Source organism: Ambystoma mexicanum, chromosome 2q, assembly GCF_040938575.1.
Source record: "Ambystoma mexicanum isolate Mex_15411 chromosome 2q, UKY_AmexF1_1, whole genome shotgun sequence".
Taxonomy (NCBI): Eukaryota; Metazoa; Chordata; class Amphibia; order Caudata; family Ambystomatidae; genus Ambystoma; species Ambystoma mexicanum.
Window position 1 is genome coordinate 1,082,383,324 of NC_090924.1, and position 22,422 is coordinate 1,082,405,745.

At 49.9% G+C, this 22,422-nt stretch overlaps 1 protein-coding gene across 3 annotated transcripts in view; it reads left to right on the forward strand.

Annotated features, from left to right (window-relative positions):
* AKAP9 (A-kinase anchoring protein 9) overlaps positions 1-22,422 on the forward strand; it is a 2,953,299-nt gene that overhangs the window by 513,735 nt on the left and 2,417,142 nt on the right. For all 3 annotated transcript variants that reach the window (XM_069648423.1, XM_069648424.1, XM_069648425.1), the window contains one exon: positions 21,824-22,055. In XM_069648423.1, the coding sequence (XP_069504524.1) occupies positions 21,824-22,055 (232 nt within the window). The remainder of the gene's footprint in view (positions 1-21,823; positions 22,056-22,422) is intronic.

The following is a 22,422-nucleotide window of genomic DNA, read 5'->3' on the forward strand; positions in this document are numbered from 1 at the left end:
GAAGATATAGTCTAGCCTCGTGTGGAGACCGTGTGGGGAGGAGAAATATGAGTAACATCGGGCGCTAGGATGGCACTCTCTCCAGGTGTCTGCTAGGTGTAACCTGTGCGTTAATAGGGAGAGGGCTGTTGTAGCAGCTGAGGGCCCCTTTGGGTGCGGGAGGGACCTGTCAAGTTTCGCATCGTGGACACAGTTGAAGTCTCCTCCCCAGAAAAGGATTCCATGTCTGTATGGCGCAATCTTGGCGTACATGGAGTTTAGGTGGGTTGGGATGTTGGTATTAGGGAGGTAAGAGTTCACTATGCAAATCTCTAATTGTTCTAGTCTGCCCCATAGTATTACGAACCTTCCCTCTGGGTCTGCCTCCGACTTAATTAAATGGAAAGGGAGTTGTGGGTGTATCCAGGTATATACTCCTCTTGCATATTTGGAGTACGAGGTTCCAACCCCTTGACCTCCCCAGTGTTCTCTCAACCTCGCCAGGGATTCCGCCGTGCAGTGTGTCTCTTGTAGTAGCGCTATCTGCACTTTCTTTCTGGTCAAATAGGATTTGATTCTATTCCGGCGTAGGTAAGAGCCCAGGCCCCTCACATTCCAGGTCAATATCTTTGTTTGCATTAGACGTAATTTCGGGGCATTTGAGTTACACTTACGGTTGTCTGGCCCCTGCCGACCTCCTTTTTTCACTTTTTCGCCATGTCCCGGCCTCCACTCCGCCTGGCCCCTCGTCCCGGCTTCAATCTTTTCGCAGGTTGGAGATTTTTGAACTTGTGGAACTCCCATCGTGTTAAATGGGGAAGAACTAGACAAAACTTTTCAAACTGTCCCTAGCAGTTGCTCTTAACTTGCAGCGCTCAGGGGTTCCTGAGCCTTCCAGGCCACTCCTGGCCTTCCGGATCAGGTTGTGTGTGACCAAAGTGCTTACACCTTTTTTGGTGGGGTGGGTTGCTTGTCTGCCACTCGTGTGTTCTTCCGAGCTCTCGTCCGATGTTGCGTACTTTACAGCAGGACTTTCGTGATGATTCATTTGTCTGCAGTTTGTTTTCCGTTCATTTTGTTGCCTGTACTTTTATTTTGGGTGGGACTGCCCTTTGCCTGCTTACGCCGGGGGGTGAGCGGTCATCTCAGATCTGGGTTCAGTGGTACTTCCTTGTCGTCCGCCAGATTATTATGCTCAAGCCACAGGTTGGCTGCGGCCGGGGTCTCCAGGAACGTCGCCCTTCCATTATATAAAATCTTGAGACGTGACGGATATAGCAGCATGTATTTCAAGTTGAGCTTTCTCAGCCGGGCTTTTATTGGAATGTAGGAGTTTCTGGCCTGCTGCACTGCCGGGGTGTAGTCCGGGTATATAACTATTGTTGAGTCTTTTCTTTTTATCTCCCCGCCTTCTCTGGAGAACCGTAGTATGGTTTCGCGGTCTCTGAAGTTTAAGATCTTGGATGAGGCGGGCGGGGGACGCTTCTGGAGAGACCTGTGGGCTCTTTCAACAGAGAACCCCTGGGAGAGGTTTCCCGCCCCTATCTCTTGTTGCAGGAGCGTCTCAATGAAGGTCGTCGGGTCTGAGCCTTCTAGATCCTCGGGGACCCCCAGTATGCGGATGTTGTTACGGCGCGCACGACCTTCGGCATCCTCAGAGCGGGCCCCCAGTCTCGTCACCTTTTGTTCCAAATCTCTAACCGTCTTCTTTAGATCTCGGGTGTCTTCAACATTTTCATGCAGGGCGGTCTCTGCCACTGTGACTCACTCCGTTAGGTTGCGGGCATCCTGGCGCATGAGTTGTATATCTGACTTCACCTCTTCCAGTCGTCCCTCGAGTGATGTGCGGAGGGCAGCTATTGCTTGGAGGACTTGCGTGTGTTTAAGGTCCTCTTCCTGTTGAGGCAGGTTTTCGGGGGACTCTCGGTCTTGTTGTGCTGACTGTCTTTGAGATCTGATTGTTGTAAAGGAGTCCATCGTGACTAGTTTCGGTTTGACCTTGGGGGGAGACATTTTTTGCCTTGGAGGCTATGAATGCAGTCCCCTGCGGAAGGCAGGTCTGGCTCCGGCCCCTGTTTGCTGATTTTCCTAGGGACCCAACCCCAGCTCTTCCGCTGTATCGAGCAGCTCGCATTTCCGAGACCAGTTTTCAGAAGCTTGTGGGTGCGGGTTTTTGGAAGGCCTCGATCTTGCAGACGTTGTGGTGCAGATCGGTCCAGGACCACAGTCTGTATTCGGGTGTGTTCTGATTCCTGGGTGTGCCACCAGTGGGCCGCCGGCGGGGAGATGTCGTCTCACCGCCCATGGGCAGGGCTTCTCGGGGACTCCAGTCTCTATAGTGTTCGCCCTTCCCCCCTGGGCTTTAGTTCTGTGGGTGGATTCCCACTTTTTGGGGGTCTACTTGCGTGGGCTTATTTTTGCACCATGGGCGGCCTCCAGGGGCGGCAGGGGCCCTACTGGGCCGGACCAGGCCCCTTCACAGGAGTTAATGCAGGGCCCCAGGGTCGGTCGTTCAGTGCACCCTTGAGCCGCTGGGAAATCGAGGCAAGTTCAGACGCTAGAGCGTGCTGGGAAGGGGGCCCAGTCCCGCTTTCGGCGTTGTTCAAGGGCCCTCCGCCTGCGGCTGCGCTCCCCGCACCGCCACCCAGCCGGAAGCCCACCCGGTCTCAACTTCCTGCGGGTGGGTCAGCGTCCCGGGAGCGACTCCGAGTCCCATGATCCCGGGTCTTCGGTGGGAGATTCTTCTCCCGGGTCGCGCCCACTCACCAGCTCCTTCGACCTCTGTCCTCCGCGGCTGCGGCAGATCTCAGCGCCGGTTTTCCAGTCTCCAGTGCCCGCCGGCGGCGCAGGCAGCAAGCTCCGCCGTCTTGGCGCCCTCAGCCGCAGCGGTCCACCGGATGGTCTGGGCGGACGAGGCCGGATCAGTTGCACTCCGCAGTGGGCGCCGCCATCTTGAAGGCGCAAGGGGCTCGGGCTTCCCGTTTTCCGGCGTCTGCTCGCCGATTCCGCCTGAACTTGCTGTCGAGTGCGGGCAATCGGTTCCCCTGCGGGATTTTAGTGTTATATTACGTTGCGGACGTGGGTTAAGCGAAAGCAATTCGTTTAACTAAGGATCACGGATGGAGCTCCGTGGAAGTCTGTCCTCACGGCATGCGTGCTGGCCACGCCCCCCATCCCTAGGCCCATTATAGCCAGGATTCTCAACTATCGGGACAGAGACCTTATCCTCCGCCTGTCGCGGGAGAAGGGAGACCTGCGCCTTGAATCACATACGATAAGGATCTTCCCGGACTTCTCAATAGCGGTACAGCAGGAGAGGCGCCAGTTCATCGGAGTCAAGAAGCTGCTTAGAGAACGAAATGTTCCGTATGCTATCCTATTCCCAGCACGCCTCAAAATCACACATAATGGAAAATTATATTTCTTTACTGTCCCGGAGGAGGCATGAAATTAATTGAGGCGCACCTGCCACTTCCCAACCCAACAGGGACCCTTGCCAATGAGGGGTGAGTCGGCGAAACACAAACACAAGCTATTTCTCTATCCAGTAAATCCGAGAGTCGAAACGTGTATATGGCAACAACGTACTGCAAACCCATCGAATCAGGCTCCCCCAGCGCCCGAGCGAACTGAGACTAGATTCGAATACGGCGGACAATGCTCTCCCTGCTTCACGGGGCGCCGTACTGTACTGAATTTGAACCCTAGACTCTTCCTCAACTTTCTTTCGTCCGCAAAGTTCAGCTGGTTATGGAGTCCTGTCTTGAGATCCGCTTGTCGCAGAACTTACCCCTGACAGCGCTGCTGTCCTACATGGTACTCAAAGAGCCGCCCACACGGCAACAGCACACCTCACTGCAATTGCAATGTTCTTGGTTTATTGGTTGTCACTGCTTGTGTGCCCCTGTTGGGCACGGAAAGGGCCGTATCCCTGTTGGATCTCGCCCTCCGTCCTCTACCTCTTGGGGAGAGTCGGATTATTTGGTAACACCTACACAGGGGGGTGGGGGATCTACACTGCAAGTTGGGGGTGGGCAGTGAGGGCGAGGGGTGGCATGGTTGGGGATTGGGGAAATGTTATAGGAAAAGGCAGAGGCGGGCTGGCAGACCGCGTCACACCGGGTCAGTCGTATACGAGATGGCTCAATCTCGTATTTGAATTACGGCAACAGTGGTGGGATGTACATTGAAACTTCTGAGATGCACACAACTGTGTCATTTACGAGCACTCCGAGATTGGGGGACCAGGTGACTCCAGAGTTAGTGGCATACATTGATGGTCATACGCGCGGGTGTCACCTAGTCGGCGAGCGCTCTCAGTGGGCTCCTGGTTTAGGGGTATTAGTATTTACAGTGCTAAGATGCCGGTAACCATAATGTCGTGGAATGTCCGGGGCCTAAGTAATTATACCAAGGGTCGCAAGATCATGTCATACGCCAGCAGGCACGGCTGCAAGGTACTGCTACTGCAGGAGACACACTCCACTGGTCCGCTGGCAAGGAGCATTGCGCCTACTTGGGGACCCCACAGATACTTTACTTCTTATTCCACGCGTGCCAGGGGAGTATTGACATTGATCCACAAGTCACTTAAGTTTGTCCTCCACAAGAGCTACATAGACCCTGGAGGGAGATACATTGTGCTGTACTGCGCCATTGCCAATAGAGATTACCTGCTGGTCAACACCTATGGCCCCAATGTCGATTCCCCAGACTTTATTGACCAGGTGGTGTCCATACTGTTAGGGTGCGTTGGAGTACAAATCATCTGGGGTGGAGATATGAACTTTATTTTGGACACCACCTTGGATAGGACTGGCATGTCACCCAGACCCCCAGCGGGCGCAGCACGCAGACTTCTGACCCACTGCAAGACGCTTGACATCCATGATGCATGGAGAGCGCTACATCCGCTAACGCGGGAATACACTTATTACTCGTCAGTGCACGACAGTTCCTCCAGGATCGATGTATTCCTATTATCGGGCCCTATGCTAGGCAGGGTTTCCGAAACATGTATACTTGCACGCACACTATCTGACCACTCACCGATTCTGCTGTCTGTTGAGTTGGGAATTCCGGCCCCCACCATTAACACATGGCGCTTTAAATCGGCCGCCTTACAGGACATTGTCTTCAAGGCAGACATACTCGCAGATATTCACTCCTACTTTGAGAACAACTCGCCACAGGACACCACCCTGGGGATCCGCTGGGACGCCTTCAAAGTCTTCATCAGGGGGGCGTCCATTTCTAGGGAGTCGGGGGTCCTCAAATCCATAAGAGCCACCATGTCCCGCACTGAAACTAAGCTACGAGACCTGGAGCGAGCCCATCCGGCCTCTGTTGACCCTGGCATCCTCTCCCAGATCAGTGAGGAACTCAAGACTTTCAATGAGCAGGCTAACAGGGAAGTGCAGTATTTTAGTCGGCCACAGGCTGCACGGAAATACGGCGAGGGAGATAGACCTGGCAAAACATTGTCCGCCTTGGCGAGGGGGGAGTGGGGCCAATCCCAAATTACCTGTGTTAAGGATAGTCAGGGGACGACCCAGTGGTCCGACCAGCATATCCTCGAGGTTTTCACTAGCTTCTACTCCGAACTATACTCTCAACCTCCCGAACATAGTGAAACCCAGATGCGTGAGTTCTTAGAACAGATTCCCACCACTATCATCTCCCCAGCGACAAGAGACCAGTTGGACTCCCCCATTACATTGGATGAGATAGTAGAGGCCATATCCAGTCTCCCAAAGGGGAAATCGCCGGGCCCCGACAGGCTAACGGCGGAATTCTTCCAGGAGCATGTGGCCATATTGGGCCCCGAATTGCTTGAGGTGTGGAATGAGTCTCTCCGACTGGGATCCCTCCCCCCGTCTCTACACGAGGCCGTTATTACGGTCCTACTCAAGCCGGGTAAACCAGGCGATGACTGCGGTTCGTATCGGCCCCTCTCACTCATGAACTTGGATACAAAAATCTTTGCCAAGTTGATCGCTAATCGCTTCCTACCCATTATGCCATACATGGTGCACGAGGACCAATCTGGCTTTGTCACCGGAAGATCCACATCACACAATATTAGGAGGCTCCTTAACGTCATGGCTCGTAAAATCAAGACGTGTGTGCAGTTGCGGTCACCTTAGATGCCCAGAAGGCCTTTGATATGGTGTCCTGGAAGTACATGTGGCTTGTCCTGGAGACCATGGGCATCGGACCCGGGATGATCGCATACATCAGACTACTGTACACTTCCCGGTTGCCAGGGTTCGCGTCAACTCCCAAACATCTGCCTTGTTCCCTCTCTTTCGAGGTACCCGCCAGGGCTGCCCGTTTTCCCCAATTCTGTTTGCTCTAGCCATTGAGCCTATGGCGGACTTCGTCAGGGAACACCACGCGCGCAAGGGGATACGACTCCAGGGTACCCCCGAGATTATCTCACTCTACGCTGATGACGTCCTGCTGTTCATCAAAAACCCGGATCTCCACCTTGAGCCTATTCTCCGGGACATCACTCGTATCGGAACATACTCAGGCTTCACTATCAACTACACCAAATCCGAACTTTTCCCCTTCACGCGCACCACGCTCCAGCCGGGCACGGTATCCCCGCTCCGCTGGTCCCCTAATGAGATTAAATACCTGGGAATTCAGGTGTCTTTGACCAAAGAAGCTCTCTTAACTAACAATTACTTAGCCGTAGCTGAACTGGCTGAAACCAAGATTGCGTTTTGGTGCGCTCTCCCGTTGTCATTAGCTGGGAGGTTATCACTGGTTAAGATGATTCTGCTTCCCAAATTGTTGTACACATTCACAAATGTTCCCATATGGCCTGGCAAGAAGTACTTTGCAGACCTGCACAGGCTGTGTGCACAGTTCCTGTTGCACTCCGGTGCAGTCCGGAAGAAGTGGGGTGCTATGACTTTCCCCTATGACAGAGGCGGGTTCACGGCTCCTGACCTGTTGCGATACTGGACCGCAGCGCAGGCACAGTTTGCCACCTATTGGTACCCTGGGCCCCCCCCTCGTCCGCACGTTAAGCTTGAAACCCTTGCTGCCTCCGGCGCCAATATTATGACCCTAATTTTACATCGGCGGTATGAGCCAGACTCGCCCATAGATCCATTCCAGACCACCTTATCGGCCTGGAGGCAGATATTTGCTACAGGCACTGAGGAACACCCATATTACAAGTGGCTCCCCGCCTGGAGGCTCCCCGGGCTGGAACCCACGAACGATATAGCCCTGGCACGACACTGGCAGACCCTGGGATATCTAGCCCTAACCGATTTCTACCCGGATGGGGTGTTTGTAACGCCACAGACTTGGAAGCTGGGCCACTCGGGGTCACCGATGGAAATGCTGCAATACTATAGACTCCGGGCAGCGTTCCGTGACACCTGGCATGAGTTCCCCAAAGAACCCCCCGACCATGCCGCAATTGCTTACATCGCCAACTCCGGTGGGGCCCGCGGGGTGATCTCATCATTATACAAACTCCTTCTCACACTGCCACACCACCGCCCTCTAGGGCGCGGGACGACTGGGCCTCTGAACTAGGGGTGGACCTTACAGACCAATTATGGGGTAAAATGTGCTCCCACACCAACAGGGTATCCCTGAACTTTCGATACCGCACAATACAGTATAAACTGCTGAATAGGCTATACTATACCCCGCGCAGACTCTCCAGGTTCGCCCACTCGGACATACGGCTCTGCCCCCGCTGTGGCGCGGAGGATGCAGGCCATCCCCACATGTTTTGGGACTGTCCTCGACTAGCCTCATTCTGGGATCAGATCCTGAAAACACTGTCTGAAATCTGCGATACGTTGATTGAGCCCGACCCGTTGGGTGTGTTGTTTGGAGCGTGGGGAGATGAAGGGGTCAGAGGGGAAGCTAAATTCATGAATGTATGCTGTATAATTGCTAAAAAAAATGTGTCCTTCAGAACTGGAAGTGTGCTGCTCCTCCTACCTTCCGTAAATGGCTGAATCTATTGACCTGGTCCCGAAACTGTGAGGAAGATTATATTAGCACCCTCCCGGCCCGATCCCGGCCTAAAAACATTTGGACTGCCTTCAACAGTTACCTTAACGGCCTTGATGCCCACCCTTCGGTAGACAGCTCACCTTAATTGTTACTGTTATGTACCACGTCACCTGAAACGCTGAAATGTTGCTCTTAACTTATGACTATTTCTCGCTGTTTATGAGCATCCCTGTACGCTGTCGTTTTTCTTACATTGTTATTTCATATCTGACCTGATGTGTGTGTGTATGTCATCTGCCGCTGCCAGCAAAAATAAAAGTTTAAAAAAAAAAAAAAAGAAAATTCCATTCAATGGGTTAATACCACAGACGTACCTGCCACGCTGCAGATCTCTTAAGGGCTAAGAGGTCAGCTGTTTGCCTGAAGACCACCAAGACCAGTAATGCTGAGGGGCCTGTTCATTGGGCTAAAAGCCATTCCACAAAAAACATTCCACACAAGCTTCGAATCCTCAGGAAAGTCTAGTAAAGGCAGCAGTCACAACCCATGTCTCCTCGGGCAAGGTTGGGACGCAGCTCACAGCTACATATTGTAAAATGTCAGCACCTCATGAATAATCTACAGCAGTTATTTCTCCAGCATGGGGTCGTCCATAGATTCACATGCTCATGAATATTCCCTGTTTTAGGCTGTGATCCCTCGGTAACAAAAAAGCAGTTTAGCTTTAAACTAAAGCTGCATGCCTCTTGTATAGCCTATTGCTTTCACTTTGGGTAATACTGCCCCAACCAATGACATCTGTCTTCTTTAGACCCACCCCTGGTGGCTATCTTCAGATTTTTACAACATGTTTTTGTTTCGGGAGTCCTTGCATTTCGCGCTTCAAGATCTTGACTCAATTTTGCCTATTTTTGTATAAATCGTTTCAACATTTTTCCCTCTGTCACATTGTGACTTGCGGCAACAGGGATCCGTTGCCGGTAGTGGTTCCGGTTGTCGTCTGAGTCATGTGGACCCATTGTCCTAGTCTTGGGCCTACTACATGAGGTATGGCGGACACATCGAAGAAGAGTCTCTTAATGGCCTGTTCGAATTGTAGACTAAAAACCCTCTTTGTAGAAGATTGCCATCAGAAGTGCATCTACTGCCTTCATCCGGACCACAATGTACAGTGATGTCTGGATCTGCCAGTCCTTTTGCTCCAATACATGCAGTGACTGTCACAGGAGGTTGGTGGCATTGATCAACAAAGGTAGGGCCTCTGACTCTGCATCAGTGCACAGTCATGCTTCTGCCAGGGCAAACAAACCCAAAGAGTGTACAAGAGGTCGAGATCCTTTGAAGACACTTCCAAGGGGAAGATGGCGAAAAAGGCAAAGTCGTCCAAAGTTCCAACTTTTCAATCGATGAGCTCTGCGGCTGCAGCATCTCGATCAAAAGGGTCGACTACAACCATGAAGATGATCCGTTCGTCAGAAAGCTGGCAAGCATCAGCATAGTCCCTGTCGGCTGGTCAAGCCTAGTCGACGAACCATAAGACTTCGTCATCCATGTCATTGTCGACGGCTTCAACGGCCTAACCGCCATTGACTTTGGCTATGATGAAGACCCTGTCGATGACATCGTCCACCAGATAGGCAGTGCTACCTTCCATCCTGTCGACGGCCTTGCCAACGACTTAGTTTCAACAGTGACGACGGCCGCTTCCAAGATTACCCTGCCTCCAAGGCCTCCATTAGCCACGGGTAGGGTTACGTGCCTCACGCTGGTATCACCTGGAGCACAGTGATTGACTCCTTCCGTAGGGGTTCCGGTACAGGGAACCGGTTGCCTCCTGCACTCGATTTTCTCCGAAGGCCCACCAGGCCTGCGCCACCCCGTGCCTGGTCTGAGGCAGCCTCCCAGTGTGTCATCCACGTATCCGTCACTTCAGACATCCACTCTGTCAGATGATGACTTCACGGGTGATGTTTTTCCGGAGGAAGGTGGCCAGGATGCCACAATGTCCAGCCCCTGATGTTTCTCAGCAGCCACCTGTTCCACGCCCCCCATGTTCCAGCGGAGCCTGATCTTACAGGTACGGATACCAACACTGACACTACCCGGGATACAGATGGTACTCTGGGGACGGATGAGTATGACGACTATGTCCCTCCTGATGCTGGGCTGCCTGAAGTAGACTTGCTGGCCAGAGACTCCCCTCTGGATGAGATTGGATCCTTTTCAGCCATGATGTCTTGGGCTGCAAAGCTGTTTAACCTCATCCCAGAGGAGAAAAAGATGGAAGGTTTTCTTTTTCAATGTTGAGTCCTCCACGAAGATGGTCTCTGTCCCCCTGCTGGACGACGTCTGGGAGGATGGCTTGGTGGTGATGAGAAACCGCAACTCTGCTCCACCCAAGAAGGAGCATTTTAAGAGGAAATACAGGGTCCCAGATACTGCACACAAGGCCATCAGTTTCCATCCCACACCAGACACTGTGGTCTCTGCTGCAGCCCACCAGATCAAGAGGGAAAGAAATGAGATGCTGCAGGAAAAATCATCACTACCACTTCACAATCAATGCCGCCAACGTCTTAGCTATTCTCTCTCGTTACAGCAGAGAGCTTTGGTACAAGTTGTGCCCAATACTTGAATTTCTCCCGGATGACAAGAAGGCAGAGGTTAGCCATCTTCCGTGAAGGCGATGTGGCCACTGACCATGCTATCACCGTCGCCCTTGACATCGCAAACTATGGGTTCTAGAAAATGGGAAAAGGAGTGGCTTTACACCGACAATGCAGGCTCAAAGCCTCTAGCTTTTACCCAGAGGTGCAAGCTAAAGTGGTGGACGTGCCGTTGGACCGGGGCAACCTCTTCAGCAAGACAGTGGATGAGTCTCTTGGATATCAAATGTACCCGGAGAACTCCCGTTCTTTGGGCACCCTTCAGCTCAGGAAGCAGTCCTTTCCCCCGGCTAAAGGAAGGGTCTCCAGAACCTCCATGGTTCCCAGTCCAACCTAACGTCGATCCTCGATGCAGGAAGCGTATAGAGGACGCTTGCCGCCCTACTGGGGAGGAGCCCAACATGCCCCAGAAGCCAGGACCCCAGCAGCCAAAGAAGCCTCAGCCTGCCCAGGTCGATGCCCCCTCTTTGAGTGGGTGGCTCAATTTGTCTGCCAGTGGCGCAACATCTCCACGGACAAATGGGTGCTCAATATCATCCAAAATATCACAACTTTGAGTTTCAAAGCACATTCCCTCGCATCCCTCCCACCGCATGGTAGATCACTTTATTTCAGACATTACTGGTCCTTTTCCCTGCTAACATGCTGGGCTACTTGCAATGTACAATTGTTGTGTTTATTTCGAAAAACAAGCCACCTTTGATTCACTGTTAAATCGTGCTGAGATCAGCACTGTAGGGAGGTTTGAGGGTTGCATGTATTAGGTCCTTATGGGTATCACCGATGATGCGTATCCTTCATGTGGGTTGTAAGTGCCAGGATGAAGAAATGCATGGATGTTGAACAATCAGTAGTGAGAATGCCTTTCTCCAAACTCCTGTTCCTGTCCAATGGTACTAGTCTACAGGTGGGGCTGCTATTAGCCTCTTCTAGATGTGCCTTAATGTACTTGGACTACACCCGTCGAACATTGGTCCTTCCCATGGGAATGGGTCCCCTTCTCTGGTGGTAGATAATCACTTTTCGCTGAGGTTGCAGGAAGGAAATTACACAGCATGAGAAGCACAGAAATAGCTTGCCTTAGGAGATCAGTATGAGGGGTTGTACTCCACTCTACTTCGTACAAGTTAAAACAAAATTTAATCTCCCTTAAAGTAGTTATGGAGAGCTTGCAAACTTCTAGGGGAGTTGAGCTGTCCTAACTTGATGGTATCTCTGGTAGACGGTTCTTGGTCCTGTAGATTAATCGAGGACTCCACAACAAGTGATAAGCAATTGTATATGACCCGCTGGAAGCAGGAATTAGTAGAGAAGTTTCAGAAGAATCATTGCTGGCTATCTGTGAAGGAAATTTTTGTCTGCTGGTATATGAGTGTACTGGGGTGTCTGATGTAGCTTCTTACTTGTCATGCCTTTTTTTCTTGTTGCTATAATCCGTCTAATTCTATCCCTTTCAACTGTATGATTGATTTGAATTCATGTAAAATTGTTAACACATTCTTGTTTTTTCTGGTGTGTCTTTCGCCAATGCATTATATTTGATTGTTTAAAATACAAAATTAAAATAAAGCATGGTAAAAAGGAAACTTATTAAATGCCCAGAATTTGATAGTACGGTGTTCTGACTTGCTTCTATATCAATCAGAGTCCAAGAATATATGCTTAAGTCAATGCAGCCAGCCCTGATCTCTTCTAAATGTAATATCTGCATCTGCATGGCAGCCAATCCATTAATTCGCCTGCAGCGACTTCAATCTCGAATCATCCTTAAGAAATGGAACTTTGCAATACTTTATATGGTAAAGCATCATACCTGATGTAGCCATGCATTATGCAGGTTCCATGCAGCGTTGGGGTTGCACAATCACTTCAAGAATTCTTTAAGCTTACTTGCTGCATAGAATGTGACACTGCACAATTAGTGCCTAATGTCCAGTGCTTCTGCTGTTTGTCTCAGTCTTGATAATGGCTTACTGTTTTTTTTTTTAAAACACTCTTTATTGGCATTTTAATATAACAATTCCCCAATTCTCCCTCCACCCTCCCCAACCTCAAAAATCATTCTCCCCATAAATTGTCAAAACTTCACCAACAGTACTCCCCTTTCCCCCCTCTGACCCCTCCCCCCTTTCCAAATCCCGTATAAGTCCTTCTTCTTCCATTAGGCACAGCAGTCCAGTACAAAAGTTCACAGTTCAGTGAGGTTAGAGTCACTCCATCTGCTATCCCATCTTCAAACCCGGTGGGCGCAGGTCCCTTGCAAGGTCATTCAACAATGGCTTACTGTTTTGCATATATTCTGGCAAAGGCCTGCAAGGAAAGTACATAGTTGAGATGTGCCACAAGCTGCATGAAAAAATGAATCTACATAGCCACACCATCTTGAACTACAACATGGAAACGCCAGTGGGTCACCACTTTCCACAGTATGGGCACACTGCAGGCTCTATCTGTGATGATTTTGAAAGGTGGCCCTTAAATATCACAGACGAACAAAGCTACTCAATTACTTCAAGATGCTCAGCCAGCTGAGGTGTGTGCCCACTACTGGTGTATCCCCTGTATTCTGCCCGAACCGGCCGCGTCCTGGGTGGCCCACAACAGCAGGGTGGCTGGGAGGCGGGGCTCTGGTGGTGAGCCGGCCCGTTGCTGGCATGATCGAGGAGCTGGAGGGATAGTGGTCCTGGGGGTGTGGTCACAGCCTTGAAGGACTGGGCTGCGGCGGTGTAGCAGCTGCAGAGCCATGGCCCCTGTATGATCCAAGCTGTGGCAGTGAGCGATTGAGGGACAGAGGCACCGTCTCCACAATGAGCTCCTTGGGGACGACCCATCAAAATGTCACTAACATTGCGGTGTCTCACTGTCCGCTTTGTCCCCTCCTACTAGACTCAGTCATGCTATGTTAATGGACAGCGCTGTGCTGGGCACCAAGTAAGTGCAGTGGTGGTCCAATGCTAGGCCTTGCTGCTGAGGGGGAGAGAACAGTTTGAATGCCCCGAGACATCCCAGTATGAGGCCATTGTCTTGGAATTTCTGAGGGGTACAGCTGCCCAGCCATATACATCTCTGCAGAATTGACCTGCTGGCGCCTTCCATCTTATTTGAGTGGTCAAGGTACAGAGGAGTGCGGTGGTGATCCCCTATAACATGAGACTCCTTCCTTCCTGGCTGCATTGCGTGCTACTACTGGACTCCCCTGTCCTGCTCTTGCTGAGGTGTTAGGCAAGTCTGTACCGGCGCCTGGTGTGTAACTCCTAATTGCACCTTTCCACACCCGCAGGGGTGCTGTGGAAAGGGAGCTCCTGATCAGTCCCCTCACTTATCCAAGAATCCTTGCTGTTTGACAGTTAATAGGTGAGCCTATACTCTCGCAGGCCTCCATTTGATGGCACAGGGAACACCCTACCTGGGAGGAAATCGTTACAGATCTCATTTGAGCCCTAAGTTGCCCCTATGATGACAAAGGGGGCCAACACAGCGAAGAAAGCTTGTGCAATGGATACATTTGCCAAAGCCACCCCCCGAGGGGAGCCAGAAACAGCACCACAGACCCACATTGTGCCTCAGCCCAGCGGTTCTACGGCTCACCCCGACCTACAACAGATGGACGCTATGACTAGAGGGTTTGCAACAGTGTATGAAAAACTTGATGTCATTACTGCAAATATTACGTCCATATGTGCGCAATTAGCAAAGGAGGTACTTCGCATAAATGAGGCGGAGGAGGGGATTGGGACCACTGAGGACCACATGCAGGAATTGCAGTTAGCAGTGAAGACCCTGACGAAAGACATGCAAGCCGTCAAAAATAAGTGTGAGGACCTGTAATACCGGTCCCGAAGGAATAATATCCGCATTGTTGGGGTTCCGTAGGAGGCACTATCTGGCAGGATGGAGCAGGCGATTGATCTTGATGATCCGCAGTTATCCCCTGTTTTTGCAGTAGAGAGAGCGCATCGGACATTGGCCACCAGACCCAAACCAGGTGATTTCCCAAGCCCCATCATTGCAAAGATTTTAAGTTACCAGGACATGGACCTGCTCCTGAAACTCGCCAGAGATAAGAGAACTGTTACTGGGATCCCAAGTTATCCGGATCTTTCCAGACTTTTCGGTAGCAGTGAAACAGGAATGTCGCCAGTTCATTTCATTGGAGTCAAACTGCCCCGGGAACACAATATTCTATATGCAATGTTGTTCCTGGGACTCCTCCTTTTTTTAGTACCGGGGGAAATTTTACTTTTTCACGGTCCTTGAGGAAGCTGTGAAATTCATTGAGGCCCAAATTCCCATGCCAGATCAGCAGAATGTGGAAGCTGTGAATCAGCCACTGGACTAACAATACTTTCCTCATTTGGTCACTTGTATCCCTGCCTTGATTATGAGCACATTGTAATTGTTGTTTGAATTTATGTCAGTACATCTTATCCGATTTAGTAACAGCACAGACCTAGCCACAGCGGCAACAGGAAACTCTATTGCGATTGCTTGGCATTTGTTTGTGTGGTTTTGTTTAGGTTTGGTTATAGAGGTCTGGGAAGGGAGAAGGGAGGGAGGTGCTACACTGCTGGTTGGGGGGTGGCAGTGAGGTTGGGGATCTATGCCATCAGTTGGGCACGTTAGGTGGAGAGGGGTGTAAATCACAAACATACATTGGCAGCAGGGTACGTGGATGTAATTAGTTGAAAGATGCACAGGTGGAAGGTGAATCAGGATGACCATGAGGGGCACACAAACATCAAACACCAACTGAAATGATGCTGAAGGTGAAGAGCTGGAATATCAGAGGGGTAGGGAATTTTACAAAATCACGAAAGGTAACAGCTTACACAAATAGGCATGCGGTGAATGTCCTCTTCCTGCAAGAGACGCATGCCAGGGAAGGGGTGTGCCGTGGGGTTGCTCCAACTTGGGGAGGTAACAGATTCTTCTCTTCATACGCAACTCAATTTAGGGGGGGGGTAATGACACGGGTTCACAAATCTGTGAAATTTACCTTATCCTCCATTGATCCGCCATTGATGGGACCGAATTACTACTGTTGAAAACGTATGGGCCAAATGTCGATTCTCCTGAATTTTATGATGGTGTGGCAGCTATTATTGCTGGTTATGTAGGTGTCCTGATCCTTTGGGGAGGGAGATATGAACTTGATCCTTGACCAAACCACGGAAAGAACGAGTGTAGCCCCCAGGCACCAATCTAAAGCAGCCCAACAACTCTTGTCCCACATGGAAAAATTGGAACTGGGAGATGGCTGACGCCTCCTATACCTGCGGTGCGGGAGTATACATTCTGCTCCTCAGTGCATGGTATGTCTTCACACATTGATATGGGTCTGATCTCTGGGTCAGTGGTCGGTAGATTGGAGGATATTGTTATTCTACCCCGCACACATTCCGACAACTCCCGGTGGTACTGATGCTGAAAACAGAGAGGGCCCTGATGTCTGGCAGTTCCTGGTATTTTAAATCTGAAGCACATAGTGTTCAAGGCTGACATCGGGTCAGATATTGAGACCTTCTTTGCATGCAATACACCAGGTGAGACCTCAGATGGTGTTAGGTGGAAGGACTTCAAGGTTTACATCAGGGGCATGTTGATCTCCATGGAGGCCAGGGTCCAGAAGGCTATTGGGGATGGCCTACAATGTTGCAAAACCAAACCTAAGTCCTTGGAGGTGGAGTACTCCCACCACCCAGACCCACAGGTACTTGCCCAAATTCGCTCTGAACTGGAGAGCTTCAAAACACACTCCACCAGAGAGGTCCGTTACTTCTCCCGACCACAAGCAGCTAGGAAATATGGGGAAGGGGAGAGACCTGGGAGAACGCTTGCTAGGCTAGCTAAAGCGGAAGCCGGACATACCCATGTGTGGAATGCATCCTGGATGGAAGTGTGTTCTGGCACTTCTACAGATCTCTGTATGCTCCTGACCCTCCCTGAGGCCCCCAGGCTATACATTCCCTCCTTGAGGGGATCCCATTGTTGCATCTTAATTCCCAAACCGGGGGGATACTGGAGGCCCCATCTCCTTGGAAGAAATTCTGGCAGTAGTCGCCAACCTGTCTAAGGGCTAGGCCCCCGGCCCCGACGACTCACGTCAGAATTCTATCAAGAACATGCGCGTCCACTAGCCCCGTGGCATTTGGAAATATGGGTGGAGTCGTTGCGCGAATATATTTTGCCCACATCTCTACCAGAGGCCACCATAACCATCCTTCTCACATCTGACACACCAAGCAATGAGTGTGGATCCTACAGGCCCCTCTCACTCATGAATGTGGACACAAAAATATCTGCAAAGGTACTAGCAAATAGGCTGCTCCCACTGATGCCCCATATGTTCCACGTTGATCAAGCAGGCTTTGTCCTGGCTAGGTCCACGTTGCTCAATATCAGGTGCTTATTTTATGTTATGGCCAGAATAGACCCTGCGGCAGAAGCAGTCGCTGTAAACATCGCTGCCCAAAACACCCTCGACATGGTCTCATGGGAATACCTATGGGTGGTGCTTGGCAAGATGGGTATAAGCCCTGTGATGCTCAGCTATATCAAGCTGCTGTACACATGCCCATAAGCCAGAGTGCTGGTCAATTCATGTGTTTCTGACCCCTTGGTACCGGGGAGGGGGACCCGACAGGGCTGTTCACTTTCCCTGATCCTTTTTCCCTAGTTGTCAAACCAATGGCGGACATGATCCGTGCCCGCAATGCACACTGCAGGGTTCGCCTCAGTGGGTCGCCCGAGATTCTCACTTTAGGCAGACAATGTGTATTGTACGTTAGGGACCCTCAAGTGAACCTAGACCTTGCCCTCCGAGACATAATATACCTAGGTGGTTTCTCTAGATTCACAATCAATTATACCAAATCGGAGATGATCCCCCTTACCAGTGGTACTAAAAAAAACACAAGGTGAATACCCTCTCCGTTGGCACCCTAATGGGATTAAATATGTGGGTGTGATGGTTTCAGGCACAAAGTCCACCTTACTGAGCGACAACTATCTATCGGCCGAGGGTTATGTGATTAGCAAGCTGAACAGATCGAGGGCACTCCCACTCACGATGGCTGGCATACTGTCTTTGATCAAAATGGTACTAGTACATACATTTGTATATGTATTTGCTAATGTCCCGGTCTGGCCAGGAAAGCCCTTCTTTACTAGACTCCACAGGCACTGCGCACAATTTTTAATGGCACTCTGGGGCGGGCCGTAAAAAGTGGACCGATATGACCCCCTCCGATTAAAGGGGAGCAGTGCCTGCAACCTTTTTTGTTTTTTTGCAAGTAACTTGGGCTTGGTCGCCCAGACGTGGACCCCTTGCTCACTGTGCTTGATGAGGCACAACTAGGCCGAAACACAGATCTGGGGTTGCTGTTGGCACTCTTGTTCAAAGGAGGTTTGCCAGGCATTTTGGTGCTGGACTGCCCTTGTGGGCGGGACAAAGACTGATATGCAAATGGATATTCCTCCTTTGTGAAAAGTACAGTGAGCAAAAAGCAATGGCTGCAGACTCTCAAAGTGGGTAAAAACCACAGAACGTGTTATCATGCTATGTTCTTTCTAGAGAGGGGTGCCTACTTCTTTTTTTGTATGACAGGGGGGTAGAGTTTGGGGCCCCACACCTCAAGTTGTATTGGATAGTGGCTCAGGCCCAGTTTGCCACCCACTGGTATGACGAGAAGCTACAACCCCCACATGTCAAACTAGAGTGATTGTCGTCGGGCAGAGCTGATCTAAGGATGTTGATTATGGATTGAACTTACAAGGATGACTGCCCGTTTTACTCAGTGGCCTCCACGATAATAGCTTGACCCTCTATTTTTGCTGCTCACAGTACAGTGCATTAATACTATACATAGCTCCCACTGTGGAGATTCCCTGGGCTCGGACCGACCTGGGACGCTGTGGTGGTGGCGCATTGGGACCGCTTGGGTTATAAGGCAATGGCTGATCTATTCCCAGATGGTACATTTATCTCCCCGCCTACCAGGCAAAGAGGGCACGCAAGCACAGGGGTGGAGCTCTTGCAGTATTATAGAATACGGGCAGCTGTGATGGAACAATGGCTGGATTTCCCCAATAAACCCCCTGAAACGTAGGCCTTGATATGCATTGCCAACTCCAGTGGTAGTCGGCAGCTACTTTCGACAGATGGTACTATAGCCCCCTGAAACTTAGCAAAATGTACCAAATGGCTGAACATTGTTTTCCTAGATACCGCTGTGCCCCCGCTGACCATATGCACAATTTCCGGACCTGCAACTGGTTCCATGCATTCTGGAACTCTGTGGTGTGGACTCTGTCGGAAATTGTGGACACTCCCTTAGTACGCTCCCTTCTGGGAGCATTGTTCGGTATGTGGGAGAATCTACCAAACAAAACACTCCAATCCTTCATAAATACAGGCTGCATGATAGCTAAGAGATGTATACTGCACGGATGGAAAGACACCTCCCCGCCCAATAACAAAGCATGGTTGATAGTACCCGTCTGGTCCCAAAACTGTGAGGAACTGTATACTGCCTTGTTGCCCCACATGTTTCATCCCAGAGATGTATGGGCTGAATGTAAGACTTACCTGTCCAACCTTACCCCCAAGGTTTGAATGTCTGTTATAACTGTATATGTCTGAGATATACAACTAAGAACAGCTGTCTATGTTCACTCAATGGTACTTGAGTGGTGTACCGTACTAAAATCTTAAGCTTGTAAAATCTTGTATGACATCTAACTGATTGTAATCCATTGTTCTCTGGTTACGCTGCCAATAAATAACATTTAAAAAAAAAAACAATTTAGGGTTGTGATTCAGTTTGTGTTAGCAAGCTTTTAGGATATCAGCACATCTTGCATATATGTATGGGCCCTGTTGAAACAGACTTTTCTCAGTAGCTTTAAAGGCAGTGCAACACAGGTAGGTTATCCAATTGATAGATTGTCATCTTTTCATCGATCACATAGCTATCTTCAACTAATCCAGAATAGGACTGTGAGACATATCCTTGCCCTCAAGCACAGGGACTGCATCTCTCCAGCTCTAGAATCTCTCCACTGACTCCTGGTGACCGCAAAGATCAAATTCAAGACCCTTTGCATCGTCCGCAAGCTATCTGGGGCCTGGGACCTCTTTACATCCAGCTTTCCCTCCCTAAATACCTCCTGGCCAGAGTCCTTCGGTCTTCTGGCTCCAACTCTCTGCAGGTCAAACGTTTCTCCAAGGAGAGAATGGGAGGTAGATCCCTTTCCTCGGCTGGCTCCTCCCTCTGGAACACCCCCCCCATCCCCTCACACTTCAGCCAGATCTTCTTAAGTTCTGGAAACCTCTCAAGACTTTCCTTTGCTCCTCTTCCTTCCGTCTCCCCCTCACTTGCTAACTCCATCTGCTGTTGCGACTGGTCATACAGGGGCCAGACAACTACCAGCCCTCCCACCCCCAACCATCCTTTGCCAGCACTTGCCCTCAGACTCCCTTCCCCGGACTATCCGAACTTGGTCCTCCCTGTCCACCACACTCACCCCCCCCTTCCGCTGGCACTTGCTGCCTTGGCCTGCCCAGCACTAGCCTTACCCCACCCTTGTGGGTACCCCTCTCCTGCACTTCTTCCTCTACCCCCTCCCCTTGCACTTACCACCTTGTCATGCACTTGCACGGTAGGATTGTCACAAGGTCAATATAACTGTTTTTGTTCTACTTTTTGATTCGCACCCCACCCCCCAATCTTGTCTTGTGGCCCCTGGAAACACCTGTGTATAGGCACCATACAAATGTCCAATAAATAAATAGCTATATGTATATGCAGACCAGGCCTATATACAATGCTACACAACTGCAAAAAGCCATCAGCAACACTTCAATTTCACAAGGTGTATTGTCCAATCCTCCACAGCAGTTTTCATACAGAAAGTGTTTCTAACTATCAAGAAAAACAGAATCGGAGGGCGCTGAGCGTGTGTCGCAGCAGAGCAATAATAGCGGGTGCATTGATCGTGATCCCTGAAGAAAATGTCCCACTGTGCGTGGCCTCTTGTAATGTCAGCTCGCCAATGGAAATGTATCCACTCCACCCAGGCACCCTTTCACTGATGAGTGCTGTGTAGTCTCTACTAAGCACATTGTGTGGATAAAGCCCCCAGGGCCTGGCGCAGGGGCTTTCTAGCCTAGCCCATAGCTACCCTACAGCCAACGTTCCTCAACACCAAGCTTTTTAGATGCTACCCTCTGCAGCCTTCCACTGCCGGTCCCACTGCAGCAATTCTGCTCTTGCAGATGCGCAGCATAGCCAAGCTGTAGTTCTCCAGACCTCCGGTTTCCAGCACGTCCCAGCAGAGTCAGCAATCCTCACCATACAAAAGAATGAGGGATGACACCTGCAGGACCGTGGGTACCCTGTTGGATATGATCGACCCTCACTGTGACCTCCTAATTTACCAAGGAGAGACTTTGCTGTAGAGGACATTTCCACACCAGTCATTGACGCGCACTATCCCACACAATACATGCTGCCTGTGTAGGGGCCCAGTTTACAGGAGCTGAATTAAAACAGGATCATGCTGCACACTGAGCGGGGTCACAAGAGATTGCTTTCTACAGTAGCTGGCTACCCCCACCCCAGCCATTTTCTTTTTTACAGATGATTTTTTAAATTCCTGATCACACCATAATTCCCTTCAATTTCTGGTCTCGTACTCAAGCTGACGCACCATATCTTCCAATAGTTCACATGCCGACCATGCTAAGGCTGGTAAACACCAAAATGCAATATATGTTGTGCTGCAGATAATTGACAACTGTACTATACTAAACTCTAGCAGTGCACTAAAACATAGTAATGGCTATAAATGATCAAAGGCAGTTCTCTAAAAATATGTCAAGCCCCTTTAATGGCGTGGTCTTGTGACAGCTGTAATACTGCTCTGTGATGTCAGCAGCTTTGAAACTTCTCAGCTCTACTGTAAAGTTCATACTATTCAGTAGGGATGATTTTCATATTATATGTGAGTAGTGGTTTCACAACTAGACTGTGATAATATAGTTATTTACATAATTGTACACTCCTATTCCAGGTATTCTAAATTAAGCATGCCAAATAGATGTCAAACACTGGCCTTGCATCTTTTTTCATGTGCATTTCTGTTTATTTGAAAATAATATATTTTTTTAAAATTTTAATATGCAGGTATTAAAGAACAGTTTCACGTTCAGTCTGAACCTTTAGAGGAGGTTAAGAACCTTAAACTAGAATTAAGTGAACAGAGGACACAACTTGAAGAGCAGCATGCTCAAAGAATTGAGAACCTTAGATCATATTTCCAACAGCAGTTGAAAGAAACTGAAGAGCGATACTCCACAGAGATGATCCATTTACAAGAGAGGCTTCTGGATGTCGGCATGTCTGATCTACAATTCAGGTATACAGTCTGTTCATCGCTAGTAGGAATGGCTAGCATTGTGCTCAAAATGCAAAATAAATCTTATCAACGCAAACCGGGAAAGATCCCTGACATTCAACAAAGTAAATGTCATTGGACTGACTGCTAAGGAATACGGATGTTAAGCTGTGTTTAAAATGTTTTTTTATTGTGATAAGCAACCTTATTGGAGTCAAAATCTACTGTGAGCTTAACAGGCCCATGGCTTCCGTTTTAATAAGTAACCTTTATTGACCACTGGCAATTGGGAAACAGCAGTTTTAAATGAAATGTCTCATTCACAATGGATAGCTTACAAAGTGTTAGCCTCAGACATTGGGTAGCCTGCAACTCCCTGGTACGAAGC